The sequence below is a fragment of the Onychostoma macrolepis genome, chromosome 04 (genome assembly GCF_012432095.1).
Source record: "Onychostoma macrolepis isolate SWU-2019 chromosome 04, ASM1243209v1, whole genome shotgun sequence".
Taxonomy (NCBI): Eukaryota; Metazoa; Chordata; class Actinopteri; order Cypriniformes; family Cyprinidae; genus Onychostoma; species Onychostoma macrolepis.
The window spans coordinates 16,892,130-16,908,495 of NC_081158.1; the positions used below are offsets into that span (position 1 = coordinate 16,892,130).

Here is a 16,366-nt window from a genome sequence, read left to right on the forward strand (position 1 = left end):
ACACGGCGTCCGTGATTTCCAACAAGAATGTCAAATTTGGACTCGTCTAACCATAGAACAATTTTCCACTTTGAAATAGTCAAATAGCCTTGGCCCACAAGACACAACGGCACTTCTGCACTCCTTTTTGCATGATAGAGCTTTAGTTGGCATCTGCAGATGGCACGGTGGATTGTGTTTACCGACAGTGGTTTCTGGAAGTATTTTGATTAATTACAATTATTTATATCGGCTGACAGTAATAACTGTAGCAGAAATAAATTGCTATCAACTGATCTGTTCATCCAGCGAACATTCAGTACAAGTTTATATCAACTCTAAGAAAGGATATTTCCGTGGCCACAGAAAATACTTTCCTATTAATGCATTAGAGCATGTAGCGAGGGTCAAAATCGTAAAGAGACATTAATTTGCAAGGCAGAACCAGAAACTCATGTAATTTGTGCACACAACTTTTATTAACTAAACACTAACATGCATAACTAATCTAAACAAACAAACGAAAAAACATACACTCACGCGTACATACAAAGGGGAGCTAAAGTGGATGAATGAAGCCATTAGAGAAACAGAGAATGCAGTTATGGAAAGAGTCAGTTAACCATCCGATTAAAGCCATCAGCGCCGTTTATAACGGGGTCTATAACTTATACTAAACCTCTGTTTGCACTTCCTTGGTCGTTGGCGATTGTCCGGAATGCAGTCTCGGATGAAAAGTCTTGATGGTTTCAAGGTTTTGGACTCGCGATCACGTTCTTCCGGGTTGAAGAGTGATGAATTCCAACAGATGTTATTCTGGCTCGGTGGTGATTGGGAGTTCCTTCCCAGGTAGAAAGGTAGAAAGTGAAAAAGAGCTAAGAAAGAGATCATCTAAGGTCTGAGGACCTTTGGTTGAATGGAAAGTCAAGGCTGCAAGGCCTGGCACAAAACTTAAGGGTCCAGAAGCGTTCTAGCTCACATCCTCATCTTCTCAGTATCTGAAAAGAACCGCAGACTGAGATATGTTGGAGCCCATCAGGCACGCCCGTACCGGCTCAGGCTCTGCACGCGGGCAGCAATCCGGAGATTTGGCAGAAGAGCTTTTGCAGAAGAGAAAAAGGCGGAACTGTGCATGAGCCCTTTAAGGTCTGAGAAGAGTCACACCTCTCAGGATGAGCTTGACCAATGAGAAAGGCTGAATTTCCAAGCGGGAGTTTGGAAATACTGGGGGGGTTTTATGACCCTTTGTCTGAGAGCATGATAATTTGCATATGAACTGGATTGGAAGTTGATATACAAACTATTAAAGATTCTTAGGACACTAATATGTTGCATAGGTATCAACATGTAATATTCACTCTCAATTAGATCATCCGAAGACGAATTGATAGAGACCAGACATGGTATGAGTGAGTGAGGTGATCATAAGACAGTATACAATACTCAAGAACATATACAAAAACAGTAATAATATACACAATGACCTGAAGATATGTGTGTTCATTCAAATAAAGGTTTTTCTATGAATTAATTAGAGAAGAGTCCATTTTTATGGCATAATGTGTCTTTCCTAAGTGGAAATGTTGCTCTACCCGCATTCCTTTGAGCAATAAAACTAGTGTTATCAGATCGGTTGCCATGGAACCGGGGGCCTGGAGGCATCCACAGACATAGGGGCACCCAGTATGTGTATTTGGTGAGGGGTCTGTGATTATTTGTTAATCTAATAACTAATTGATTTGTTAAATCAAATGAAATATTGTGTGTCTGATTGGTCCAGATGCTACAATGTTCTCCCAGCTGAATCTTTCAAAATGTATTGCTTTTCAGCCCTTTGTTGCCCCCATGCTAACTTTTTTGAGACCTGTAGCAGGCATCAAATTTGAAATGAGCTCATTTAGTGGACAAAAGTGTAAAATTTCTCAGTTTAAACATTTGTTATGTTCTCTATGTTCTATTGTGAATAAAATATTGGCTCATGTGATTTGAAAGTCTTTTAGTTTTCTTTAAGTGAACTTTACATCATACTTTAAGTATACCACTATGTCTCTTTTAGGTATTAATTTGTATATATTTTGTTATATGAATATCTGGGCATACACAACATCAAAAGAAAGAACAAGGTATCTGCTTGTAAACAAAAACATTTTATTCTAGCTTCATGCATTCTTTTTTTAAACACTTGAATGTGGGTAAGTTTCATAAATAAAAATAAAGAAATAAACAACATTTTGAACAAAAAGCTGAACAAAGACTATGAATTGGATTCAGAATAAAAATCAAAACTTAGATGGAGTCGATCAACACCCCCAAAGCTTGACAATCATTATTACCTCTTCATTGGTTGACATTTTATTCCATAACGTTACACAGTTTTGATGCTGTTTTATGTCTGATGATCGCATCTGTTGTTTCAGTTTCTTCTTCACTTGTGTTTTTTGGAAATTCTGTACAGAAGATGTATACTAGCGTCCCTACCGTATAACAATGAAAACACGGATTCTAGGAGCACAAGTATAGCTCAAATATATTTGGACTTTTTCTAAGTATAAATCAAGTATACTTAAATGTAATTTTAAGTATATTTCTGAGAAGTACATAAAGCCCTTTTCTGAGAAGTACATAAAAAGTGGACTAAAAGTATACTTTCCAATTTTTAGTTTAAAAGAAGTATACTAATAGCACACCTGAATAAACGTATTTTTCGTAAGGGGCCCCTAAACATGACGTGGCACAAAACAAAACGTGATTGGTTGCTGTACCTGTCAGTCATACTGTATGGCCTCTTGGGTGGGCCTAGGCCATTCAAAGCAGCCAAGGTTCCCAGACCTTCTGCCATCAGTCTGAAGGTTTGGCTACGCGAGACTAATGTCATGACAACATTTGACAACAAAGTGGCATACTCCAGTTTTACATACAATTTAAAAAGAACAGCAAGTTCTTGATTTCCATCCCTGCTAGCCACTGTAATCTGCATCTTGCACCTCTGCGACACAAAACAAAGTGTCCTAAAACAGGATATGTCAGAAGGGTCATCAGTAGAGCATGAAAGAGGCAGTTTCCAGCAGAGAGACTGTAAGGCAACTGGCTCTTATAAACGGGATATTCAGAGTCAATTAAACCCCTGCTTGTGTGAAAAACTGATCTCATTACCTCCAGCCTTCAGGGACTAATCAGTGCATGAATCTAAAAGTAAAAAGTGCTGCAATGACACAGTCTAAACTACATGGATATACAAGTGCATGGATATACACTATCGGACAAGAGTTATGTTGGCTCCATGTGTGTCTGTGTTTGTATGTGTGCGCCAGAGATATTTGGATCAGCATGTGAGCGATGACTCACTCCTCACTGCTGTCTAAACGTCACAGCACCACTGCCAAGAATCTCTGTTAGCAGGCTGTTGCATTCAACACTAAAGCTGCTCCCAATGCAGGAAATTACCAATGCAAACACATGCAAACAGAGTGGCAAGACTGGTCAGATTTTTAGCGTGTGCAGAAATTTTGGTTACACGCTTCCTGAAAGCCATCACAGAAGTATATTGATTTTTAGCTCTTCAAAATGTTTTATTGCCAAAACACAATTATGTAGGAAGGAGCTCAAGGTCTGTGGAAACCATTTTCGCATCACCCCACAAAATTTTTAAATCTGAGCCTAATGGACAAGACAAAGCTTTTTAGGTATCATACTGTAGGTGCACTTGCAACACAGCAGCAGAAAAATGAGAAAACTAGACTTGAAACTATAAGTGTCTTTACACTGCCAAGTTAAGGCTGATCTGTGCCTTATCAGCCCCTAGTTTCAAAGCATACAGTTGTGATGGCTGTGTAAATGCATTTATGCCACCTCTGAGCAGTATGCTCAATGTTCTCCCAGCTGAATCTTTCAAAATGTATTGCTTTTCAGCCCTTTGTTGCCCCCGTGCTAACTTTTTTGAGACTTGTAGCAGGCATCAAATTTGAAATGAGCTCATTTAGTGGGCAAAAGTGTAAAAATTCTCAGTTTGTAAACATTTGTTATGTTCTCTATGTTCTATTGTTTCTGGAGTTTTGGTGTTGGAATTTGGTCCCATTCTTGCCTGATATAGGTTTCCAGCTGCTGAAGAGTTTGTGGTCTTCTTTGATGTATTTTTCATTTAATGATGCACCAAATATTCTCTATAGGTGAAAGATCTGGACTGCAGGCAAGCCAATTCAGCACCCGGACTCTTCTACTACGAAGCCATACTGTTGTAATAGCTGCAGTATGTTGTTTTGCCTTCCCTGAAATAGACGTCGTCTGGAGGGGAGCACATGTTGCTCTAAAACCTTTTTACGCCGGAAGGTCTCCCTCCTCTTTAGACCGGAGGACACGGCGTCCGTGATTTCCAACAAGAATGTCAAATTTGGACTCGTCTAACCATAGAACAATTTTCCACTTTGAAATAGTCAAATAGCCTTGGCCCACAAGACACAACGGCACTTCTGCACTCCTTTTTGCATGATAGAGCTTTAGTTGGCATCTGCAGATGGCACGGTGGATTGTGTTTACCGACAGTGGTTTCTGGAAGTATTCCTGGGCCCATTTAGTAATGTCAATGACAGAATCTCTAAGACATCCCTTTTATAGGTAATCATGTTACAGACCTGATATCAATTAACTTAATTAGTTGCTAGATGTTCTCCCAGCTGAATCTTTCAAAATGTCTTGCTTTTCCAGCCCCCGTGCTAACTTTTTTGAGACCTGTAGCAGGCATCAAATTTGAAATGAGCTCATTTAGTGGATAAAAGTGTAAAATTTCTTAGTTTAAGCATTTGTTATGTTCACTATGTTCTATTGTGAATAAAATATTGGCTCATGTGATTTGAAAGTCTTTTAGTTTTCATTTTATTCAAATTTAGAAAAATTTCCGGAATTCAGAATTTTATTTCATCTGCTCGCTCTGGGGTGCAAGCAATTCATCATATGTGAAAATTATTATATTAAGTGGCTTCTCCTACTTTTCTTAGTGATAATTATTGCCAGTTTATCAGGAAGTGACAATTTGTTCTCTTTGACTCGGAAAACGGTTCTTTTGATGGAAACGGTTCTTTACTCGCAAATGTTTTATGCAATATTCCAGTTTTGCGCACAAGTTAAATTTGAATCTTTGGATGGAAACGTGGCTATTTAGAAGTAGTTTTCAAACTAACGGATCAGGAACAGAATTTAAGGAAGCAAAGATGAAAACGCCCCCATATAATTTAGAAATTCATGTCAATTTACAGTTCACAGGGAGTGACTAGGTGACTCCCACAATTCCATGCCACTCCCTTAACCCAGACCTTAAATCAGTGAGTGCACTTGGGATCTCTGGGATTTAAACTCGTGACCATATGTGCTGGTTTGATAGGATTTCAGCTTGAGAGGATAAGAAGACGTGACTCTTGCCTCATAACCTCCATGGCTGCTTACGTCTGGTGTCCACGCAGTTTTTCCATTGACAATAGTAAATAAAGCTGATACACTATAATGTTGTTTTTACCAGCACAATTTTTTACGTCCATTAGCCTGATGCTGTTTTTTTCACTAGGTACATCAATAGATAACATTGTTAACAATAGTAAAATAATAAAGACTTGAAAATATCAAGATGTTTTCACTAATTTAATGTCTTACAGGTGGTGTCTATACATTTCAAGAAAAAAAATGTAATTATAGAGTGCAAGACTTCTGAGGTTGTGTTTAGTCTGTTTCCCACAAAATTTTTCCAAAGACCTTTTTATCAGCTTCCACCCAAGGTCTTCTCCTCATATTACTCATTTCATACTGCTCATGGCCTAGATCCATGCTGAGAGGAGGATGAGAAAAGAAAGTGATTATTTAATTCCAGACTTTAGTGAGGCATCTCTGTGTATAATGTATACATAGTAGGCATCTACTTTCTAAGGCAGTATCTTATACTGAAAGTATCATAACTGACTCTTTAAAAAAAAAAAAAAAAAAAACTCTTTATGGGCTGAAATTATCTTGTTTGAGGAGTTTGATGTTTGCATAAGAGGTCTGAAGTTTGCTAAGCTAACGACTAGATACTCTAATATGCACAAAACCATAATGGTTAAAGTAACTTATTTGCAATTAAGTTAAACTATTTTCTGCATATACTATTTCGACTTCTCCGCCATTTTATTGTTTGTTTTCTTTCCTACTGAGCTCACTACTGGGACTAGCATCGCAATTAACATTGCTTCTACTTAGACAATTTTCAAATCTTAACTGATTTTAAAACTTTGGCAGACCACAGACATAAGGACAGTTTTTTTGCATAATCCTCCGAATGCACACACTATATGATTCGCCAGGCCATGAGGCCATTAACCTGCTGACTGTAGTAACAATTTGCAGTGGTAATTCCACAGACACGAGATCTCACAGAAACTTGCATGATCAAATGTGACTTCAGAAGAAAAACAAATATGGAGATGATCGACGTCATCAGCTGGCTCTCCTGGTATGTGTACGGTTTTGCAAATACTTTCGTGACGTTTCAGCTGCCAGGTTTCGCAACCTTTTTGTTCGACAAACAAACCAAACCGGACAGAGTAGATTAACGTTGGTGGATTTGAAATGGTGTGAATTTACAATTTTCCGCAATTGAAACTTGAAATATACCTTCTAATGTTCATTCATGTTTATTTCACGCTATAACTAGTAAAGAGGAAGTGATGATCGGTTCATTTGCTACTTGAACTGAGGCACTACAGCAATCTGTCACAACACAAATTAAAGAGCCACAAAAAGGTTTTTATTGTTTGATTTTTTTTTTTTTTTAAATGACAATTTGAGACTTTGTTTCTTACCTAAAGTAATCTGTCTTGTTTGTTAGTGCGTTGTCAGTTTCCTCTATGCTCCGTGATGTATTTTTCATTACTTGAGAACATGATGTGTGTTGTGACATAGCAACAGTAACGAAGGAGGAAAAGTCTTTGTAAGGGGTCAATTGCAGTTATGCCATCAAGAGTCGGAAATATAAAAAATGTTTGATATGTATGGTTATGGATATGTATGGCCTCTGACTCAATAGTGAGAAGCAGTAAAGTAATTGTAATGACACCACACAATTGAGGATTTTTTGGGCCACAGATTGAACCAATTAGTGACCAACTTACCAATCACATAGCGACACCCTAACAACCTCCCATAAAACCCACAACAGTGCAGATATGAGTTTTGCATGGATCAGCACCACTTTTCTTGAAAATGTAAGTATCTAGTTTTGCCGCTCTTGGTTAAGCCAGTAGGCCTTTCTGTGTGGAGTTTGCATGGTCTCCCCGTGTTGGTGTGGGTTTTCTCTGGGTGCCATGGTTTCTCCCACAGCCTAAAGACATTGCAGGATAGGTGAATTGAAAAGATTAAATTGCTGGTGTGACTGTGGGTGTGGACCAGCCATCCATCCAGGGAGTTTCCCTGCCTATTGCCCGATTCTGGAATAGGCTCCAGGAACCCCAGAGACCCTACTTAGAATAAGCGGTTTGTCGATCGGATGGATAGATTTGTAGATTTTTCTATCTACAATTTGGAACAGCCAGCAAATACCTAAAACTATTGCCTGGGTGGACAGCTCACTAGGTTTTGGAGCAGAGCCATGGTTGAAGAATGAGCATTGGACACACTACTGTAAAGTATGACGCCCTACAGCGTCCAAGAGATGTGCTAGAGAGAAAACCTCTTGGCTCTTGGCTCTTCTGTGAGACACTTATGCAACACCATGACTAATCTGAGGCTCCATCATTGAGGGGAAAGCCTCAAAATAAACAGAACACCAAATTACAGAGATAGGACTACAAACCTCTCAGAAAACATCTCTAACACAATTACGGCAAATAATTCTTCCATAAACCATCTGTGAAATGAAAAGGTACCAGACTGAAGCTACAGTGTCTGCTGTTAACGGGATGGTAAAGTGCATTAAAGCATCATTTGGCTGTAAGGGCTGAGGCCTTCCTGTATTTCTTATGAACATCAGCGCAGTTTAACTAGGCGAATGAGATAATGGCGAGACAGAACATTAAACAAGCTCTTTCTGCTTTGCTGCATTATGGAAGATAAAGAGGTAGTTGACATAAAAAGGTCAGACTCTAAAAGAGATAGAGAAAACAGATTTAAAGGAACTGCATCTACCTTCTAAGGGGCCGTTTGCATAGAACACATTTTTGCATTCCACTGCGCTACTATTCCATTGTATTTGTACGTAAACGTGTTAAATCGATGCATTCGATCTGATCTGTGTTCATGTCGTGCACATGACACAGCGATTTTTAAAAAATGCACCTCAAACCTTGCATTGTATATCTCCATTCCACTGCTCGCACTTAGCATTTTTCAACACAAAAAATGCATTCTGTGTGAACTGTCCCTAAAGCTGGTTGCACACCTAAAGAGAAGCGTTATGCCGTGCTACGTAGTGGCTAAGACAAATGGCATTGCACACCAGTCCAAAACAGTGAATCTAATCACCCGAACAGGCAAAAGTTACTTAAAAAAATGAACAAAGTGCCATTGATGCATGTGAGGTTTGGTGTTTGAAAACGGAAAGATTTTGCCTCCTGAGATGTAGCTGGGTGCAACGGACAGATACTGAGTGGCACCTTTGGTGTGTGGACACTCATAGAAAACAATGTGTTTGAATTTTAAAGATGTGGCATGGTGCTATGCCTCTCACCTGGTGTGTAACCCCCTTAACACAACATTCTAACTGCCATGGAAATGATATACTGTAAAACACTCTGCATAAGCAACAACACCATGCACTACACAAACAGCAATTTCAATAGAGTTTAATGTAAGCATGTTTCTGTGCTAACATTCTCACATTTTAAAATTTTACACACAAATATTGGGTAAAATATTGCATTTTTAAACATATCAAACTGTTTTATTGGTACTTTTCAGTGCTGAATAAAATATATCCATAATCTATATTTCTCTTCACTCATCCACCATCTTGGGTGTATATATACTGATTTTTTTCTTAACTAAGCTTGACGCAATACGTTCAGGCACTACCTTATCTAAAAATGATACAGTTGGCAACATCAGCCCTCATAGATCAGTGTTGGCTCAGCAAAAGGCCACTTTGAGGGCCTAAAATAAGATATAAAGTCTAAATCCAAGTCACGGTTACCTTAGATGGCAGCATAATGTTGTTGGAAGCAAACCTATGATACCTTAAAACGTTGTCTATGTTGGCAGCTCACTAGGTTTGGAAACCAACCCTCTATAACACATGCATTGCATAACTAACTGTAGTACACTAACACAGATGTTCTTAAATGAGTTATTCATACTTCATGCTTACTCAATAGAAAGTTGTCAAATGCAATGAGAGTGTGTGTAATTACTTACAGGGTCTCTTTGCTCGTCATTGTCTCGTATTGAAGGTCGAGGTCTGAGCAGTATGTCATCACTACATTCAGTGTCCGACCCCGTGGGGGACTCGGGTAGATCCAGGAAGTCATCTCGCTTTGGACCACGGAATCTTATTTTGTCCAGCCGCTTTAGCATGTTCAACACAGCTGCTTTAGGCTTTACCTTAACATTGTGTATGGCAGCCCTGCAGGGTCAGCAAAAAATGAAAAGTATTAAGGATAAAAGTAACACATTTACAGAAACCTTTAAAAATAAGAACAAACTGTTATATTTTAAAGATGATGTTACACTGCAAACCTGCTGGAGAAATCTCACTTGCACATAATGAAGATGCAAAGTGGCTTTATTACAGTAAGCCAATAGTACTGATATATATCATCCTGTCAATTAAATGAGCCAATTTTTGGCTCATTTGAGATTACTGGCATTGGCTGATGCTCACGTTGACTTGGTCAGCTGAAAAATTGTTGGTAAATATTGTGTATATGTCTCAGCAAAGTTGTTTTCATTAAATCATATTAAATATAAATAATTTCAAATAATGATTAAAAAACAATGTATCACTTTACTTAAAGCCTTTATGCGTAATGCATTATAAAGGGTTGTTAAAGGGTATAATGCATTATAATTTTTCATAATCTGCATTGTAATACATGTATCTTGTCATAAATAATTATAACAGAATTTAAAATGCATAGTGTAACAATGAATTGATAAGTGCTATAATGTATTATCAATGTACAATTATTCATAATATGTACATGCACAATGCATTATGAGGTGCATTACATTAAAACTACTTTTATAATGCATTATACATAAAGGCTTTAAGTGTTACCAAATATGCTTGCTGCATTTTTCTTAAGATGTTCACTATAATATTAATCAATTAATAAAAAACAAATTCAAATGTATGATTTTAAGAAAAAGTAAACATTATAATGTCATACAAACATTAAAACCAATAAAAAATAACAAAAATAATAAAAAGTAAAGATAAAACTAACATATTTAAAACCTTATGCAACCATGACAATAACCATGTTTTTTGTTTTTTTCAACAGCAATGTTTTATTTACTTAATACTAATAAGCTGATTTACATAATTACACACTAACGGGTGATAGAAAGCCACAAAATGACTCTTGATTAAATGTGAACCCTTTCTCTGAAATATGTTATTACATTTTACCCAGAAGTCACCTCTCTGATGCATGCTCATATCCTCAGGACTTTAGCAAAAACACGTGAATGAATATTCTCAGTAGTCTCTAGGGCTGACCTTTTAAAACGAAAGGGAATTCATTAGCTCTTCTGTTCTGAAGACGAATGCCAAAAGAACATCTGAAATCGCAAATAGATTGTAAATGGATTTAAGGTGCTTTTCCTGCCTCGAGCATGACTCACTGACCAAAGTTTTTCATAATACTGAGGAAATCCCAGTGGAAATGTAGTGCCATGTGTGGATTTCCCACAGAACTTGGGCCTGTCACTACCTCTTTAAAAGTGCTTCAATAGCCATCATTATATAATAGGTTCAACTACTGCACAATTTGTAAGACTGAAATGTTTTGTAACATGCTGGAAATTTTGCATTCACTATAATTTGTAGTTTATGGAACCACTGTAGAATTACTCATTTTTACAACTACCTTAAAAAAGCTATGTGCAATCAAATGTTTACAAGCCCAGCAAATCCACCTGAATCCAGAGGAATTGCTTATGTTCCTCATTTGTAAGTCACTGTGGATAAAAGCATCAGCAAAATGAATAAATCTACGAATAACACTATTTTCTTCTGCAAATGAATCACATCTTGCAACATCAACACTGGTAATAAACTAAACTGAATCAGCACTGAACTAATTCGAACTGAATAACATTGAATAACAATATTGCTGCCTTTTCTAGAACTGCTTATATTAAACTTGTCTCAAATTATTGAACTTCACACTGTTCTGAACTGATCTGAACTGACTTAATAATGACACTATTGTCTTTTAGAGCTGCTTTACAGCAAAATCTGAACTGTCTCATAGCTGAGTCTCCATAATTAATTCATTGTCATTATCTCTGTGAAGCTGCTTTGACGCAATCTGTATTATATAGAGTGCTATAGAAATAAAGGTGACTTGACTTGAATGTTAATATAAATGAATTAATACTGTCCATGGGAGCAAGAAAGTTAAAAAAAGGTTTGAAACATGAATATGAGGCTCAGTATATTTAACACTTTTTTTTTTGCTCTACCACATATAATTTAGTAAGTTAAAATGACAAAATAAACAGGTAAGAACAAAAAGGTATTATGTAGAGAAAATAATGGCATATAGTGTAGATGCAGACAACAAAACGATGGGGTCATGAGCTTCAACTGTAACCGTATCTCTCTGAAATTACGTTATAGAACATTATAGACTGCCTTGAGAGCTCTCAGTGCTGATTATTATGAAATTATATTTGGCGATTATTGTGATTCTGCATGCTGTGAGAGCAGCAGAAGTCTCTAGTCAAGTACACAAGGTGGAACTAAATGTGTCCACCCACATAACCCACCGATATCTATACTGCCCACATTTCTACATAAATATTCACCACCAAGGCCTTCTGATTCACTTCTAACTGAACACCACTGAGAGCACCGGAGGAATGCTATGACTTACAACAGCAAACAACGACAAGGACATATATATCTGTGTGAAAGAAATGAAATTCAGCTCATTCAAGATCAAATCTATGCAACATAACAAACAAAAACACAAAATGTACTTCTTTATTTGTGCATGAGTCATCCTCAGAGTTCAACACTACATGTGCTGCCTACATAAACTCTTTTAGTGAAGGAATACTGGGTTTTTACTAATCCAAGAAATGGTTTTCTTGAGAAAACAACTTAATTTGAAACCACTAAATCTGAAATTAGTGAATTAATCGGTTATCAAATGGATAAATGAATCAAATGCCAATTAATTAAAAAATGTATATGGCGGCTCAATAAATCAATGGAACAACAGATCAATTAATTGATGTGTCAGTGATTCAACTGATTTTAATTGTTTAGTTGATTTCCAAATGGACAAATGAAACAGTAACTAATAGGTCAATGATTTAATAAATCTACTGATTAATTAATCTGAGCAATGAAACAATGGATCAAAAATTCAGTTTCCAATGATTCGGTTGATTTCACAATCGTTTAACTGGTGAATCAACAGGGCAATGGATTAATAAATCCATGGATTAATTGAACAAACGATTAATTTGTAAACGAAACAACAGAACAATGAATTGATTGATTAATCAATGATTTCACAATGAACCAGTGACTCAGTAGGCCAATGAATCTGTGGATCAATTAATCAAAATATTAATTAATCAATGAATTAACCAATCAATTAATAGATTCAATTTATTTCAGTATGAATAAATGAATCAGTGACTCATTAGGTAAACAATTAAATGAACACATTAATTTAATCAAATCAAGTAATCCAAGATTATTTTGTCAATGATTCAACAGATCATTGAATCAGTGGAACAATGATTGAATTTATTTCACAATAAATGATTAATCAGTGATTCAATAGGCAAATAAATCATTGAATCCATAGATCCAATAATAAAAATCTTAATTAATCAATGACTCAGCCGATCTATGAAACAATATAGTATCAATGAATCGATGGATCAATTGTGACCCTGTCTGTGAAAACCTGACATAACCTGACATCCTCTACATAAAATCATAAGGTGAACATTCTGTGAAAATGTAACATTGATATCTTTGACCATGTCAAAGACTGAAATCATAGTGAAATAAATGGCTGAAATCAAACTTTGATACTTGTCATCTCAGTAGCCTGGATTTCACAGAGAGGGTCACAATTATTCAACTGATTTCAACAATTCAGCTGATTTTACAATGATAAATGAATCAGTAACTCAGTAGATCAATGAATCAACAAAGCAATGGGTCTACAATCAATGAAACAGTAAATCAATACATTCACTGATCAGTGAGTCAATCGATCTTGCCTTTAGGGAAAAACAAACAGATGGCTGAGTTCAGATCAATGGATCGGTGAACGAGTCAATGAATCAATGGATACATTAACCAACGAATAACTTCCTTTCAGAATCACGCGACGATCCGCTTTCATCATTGCAACATCAGTAACACATGTAATCACTCTCGCGCTCCATCATGTGTTTTGTAGGCCGTCAATATATTCAGTCCAGTGTTCTGCAGAATGATACATTTTGTTCCGAAGATCAATGTGTCTGAATGACAGAATAACGGTCACGCTCCAGGAACGCATTTATTAAATGTCACATTAAACAAAGCGATGACACATTCGATTATGACCTATATATAGCCTACTTAGCGATTTAAATCAGCGAGTCTTAGTGCGACACTGACACCGATATGAACAGTTTCATTTTAAAAATCGTTACTCAGAATAGAAACGCTTTCATCTATGAATTATGACAGTCCTGCTGTAGACACATATTGTAAATCGCCTGTTGCCCTCTTGGATATTATTAAAGGACACATGTTAAAGATCCGCTTACCCAGCTCGCAAATCGTAGCAAAGTTTCATGAACCCTGCTGATAGTCAGTGATAGATCCTTCAGTAACACCTGCTGGAAAACTGCTGTAAATATACACCAGATCCCTGAGCAGCAGCGCGCTCTTCCCTTCTGCTGTCTAAAAGAGCTGTGCGATGTCCCAAAGGTCTTGATTATGTGTGAGTTAATGTCAATCCCCCCAGAGAACACGGATCTGCGTGTCTTGTTGATGTCACCGAACTCACTCACTCACTCACTCACACACACACGCGCACGCACACACACACACAGCAGACTGGCAGATCTCCAGAACGCGTCCGCTGATCTCTTAAAGGGGCCGCAGCACTGTCTACTAAAAAGTTTGGACGCAACATACATTGTTTTTTGTTTTTTTTTTGTCATATTTGTGTTTGTATTTGATATTGTACATTAACTATTGATATAGAGTGATTATTGGTGAATAATTCAAAGGTTCAATATTTTTCCCCTCATAACATGATTTTACACCAAAAATACATTTGACTTTAAAAATATATTTATATTTGAGACAATAATAAAAACTGTTATTTTATATTTATTTATTTATTTACACTTTCACTTGTTGAAATAAAATAATCATGGCTGATTGCAAAACGGCAACAACAGCATTAACAACAACAAAATTGTACTACTACTACTACTACTATGTTTAACAAATAAATCATAAACACTTTTTGAATTGTTGTAAAAGTTCATATATTCTCTCAATTAAAAATTAATTTACAAAACTGCATTTACTATTTAATATAACTAATAATATAGATAAAATCATGGAAGTGAAATTATATATATATATATATATATATATATATATATATATATATATATATATATATATATATATATATATTGACCATTAAAAATAAAAGGTTATATGCTAAACTAATTTATTCTGTCTCTAAAAATAAGGGGATTTCAGGCAAAAACACACTAGTTACTGCTGTAAAATCACAATAAAATGAATTTTAATTGCAACAATAGCTGCAATAAAAATACATAAGGATAAAAAAAAAATGTATATGACATAGCCTCTTAAGTTTTACTTACATTTTTCAAGTGTGACTCTCTGTGAACATGAGTGGAACTCAAATACTTTTCCTGGATCAGGCTCATGACCTTTGACTTCTAGACTTTTTAAACATTGTTCACATATTCTACTGATAAGATTACACTGTCTGCAAAGCAAAGGTAAATCAATCACTTTTGGTTAGTCAGTATACTATATAAAGGAAAGTAATGCCTCATGAAAAGTTACCAACCCAACAAGAACACGTTCAATGTCTTTATTTTTAATGTCAAACTCACCTATATGCGTTGTTTTACCGCTAGATGGCGCCAGATATTACACGAGATGTTTATTGTAAAGCGTTTGTCATTTTAATCACATAATTTGTTTGCTGCTTTGCTTCATGACTGACTTTTGATTTCTGTCGCATATTTAATTCTCATGAAACCATGAATTACGCAAGATCCAACAAGACTTGTTAATTTTTTTTATTTTTTTTATTGAGCTTAATACTAGGTTTCTTTACGCAATAAATCATTCATGCCGTTAATTATCTTATCACACTATACAAAACCTATCATTAAAGAGTTTTTCAGTAACAGATGAGAGACTGTATCATTTAGAGTTAATTCAAAAAGTACATCAGAGTTCACTTAGAATAATTTTCAGATATTATATAAAGTTCTTGAAAAAGGAGTCCCTCCCATGATCTAGACTAGTACTTTATCTTTTGAGGGCCAGATTCAGACCAAGACCTGTTGGTTTAAGAATTTTTAAATAATAACAATAAGAAAATAAATCTCCTATTATACTGGGTGGGGAAAAACACACAAAAAAAACACTAAGTAGTGGCTTTGGTAATTATTACCTTTAGTACATTGTAGCCTGCAGTCTTGCCAGAGACCATAAGACCCAGATTCAGACCAAGACTGCAGTTGTGAACATGTTTACATGGTTCAGAGATGCCTCAAGACCACATGATTAAGACTTTGGGAAGGGTGACAGAAATACTTCTGACATGAAATGAGACACCAAGCAACTAAAAGACCTAGAAACTTACAGGAAACTTATAGAATAGAAAATAGTGTTTTAACAAGATGTGAAGACAAACAGTAGCAAAAGTATCATTAATTATCCTGCTTAAAGCCTGTTGACGACCATAAGATGATGATCAAACATATCAGCTAGGTAACTGATTAGCCAGTAGACGGCGCTAAAAGCCTCACAAAACAAGAAACATTTTCTTCATCAAGTATCTAAGCAGATGTCATACGTGTCTCAACTGTTTAGCTGTTAGTTTAGACTGACTGTGTCTTAAAAACATATTATTCTGTGAGGACTATTCAGGAATTAACAACTACTGGAGCGCAAGTGTTGAAGTAC

General features: G+C 36.2%; 1 protein-coding gene across 4 annotated transcripts in view; it reads right to left on the reverse strand.

The window, feature by feature from the left end:
• Positions 1 to 15,142, reverse strand: part of gramd4a (GRAM domain containing 4a) — a 63,003-nt gene extending 47,861 nt beyond the window's left edge. For 2 of the 4 annotated variants that reach the window (XR_009270754.1, XM_058773127.1), the window contains exons 1-2: positions 13,942 to 14,208; positions 9,346 to 9,553 (exon numbers count right to left, since the gene is read on the reverse strand). Coding sequence is in view for 3 of the 4 variants with exons in the window: in XM_058773127.1 (XP_058629110.1) it covers positions 9,346 to 9,553; positions 13,942 to 13,970 (237 nt within the window). In the remaining variant the exon portion in view is untranslated. Of the gene's footprint in view, positions 1 to 9,345; positions 9,554 to 13,941; positions 14,209 to 15,024 lie in introns of those variants that run through there. The other 2 variants (XM_058773129.1, XM_058773128.1) reach the window with 2 other exon arrangements.
• Positions 15,143 to 16,366: the final 1,224 nt, after the last annotated feature.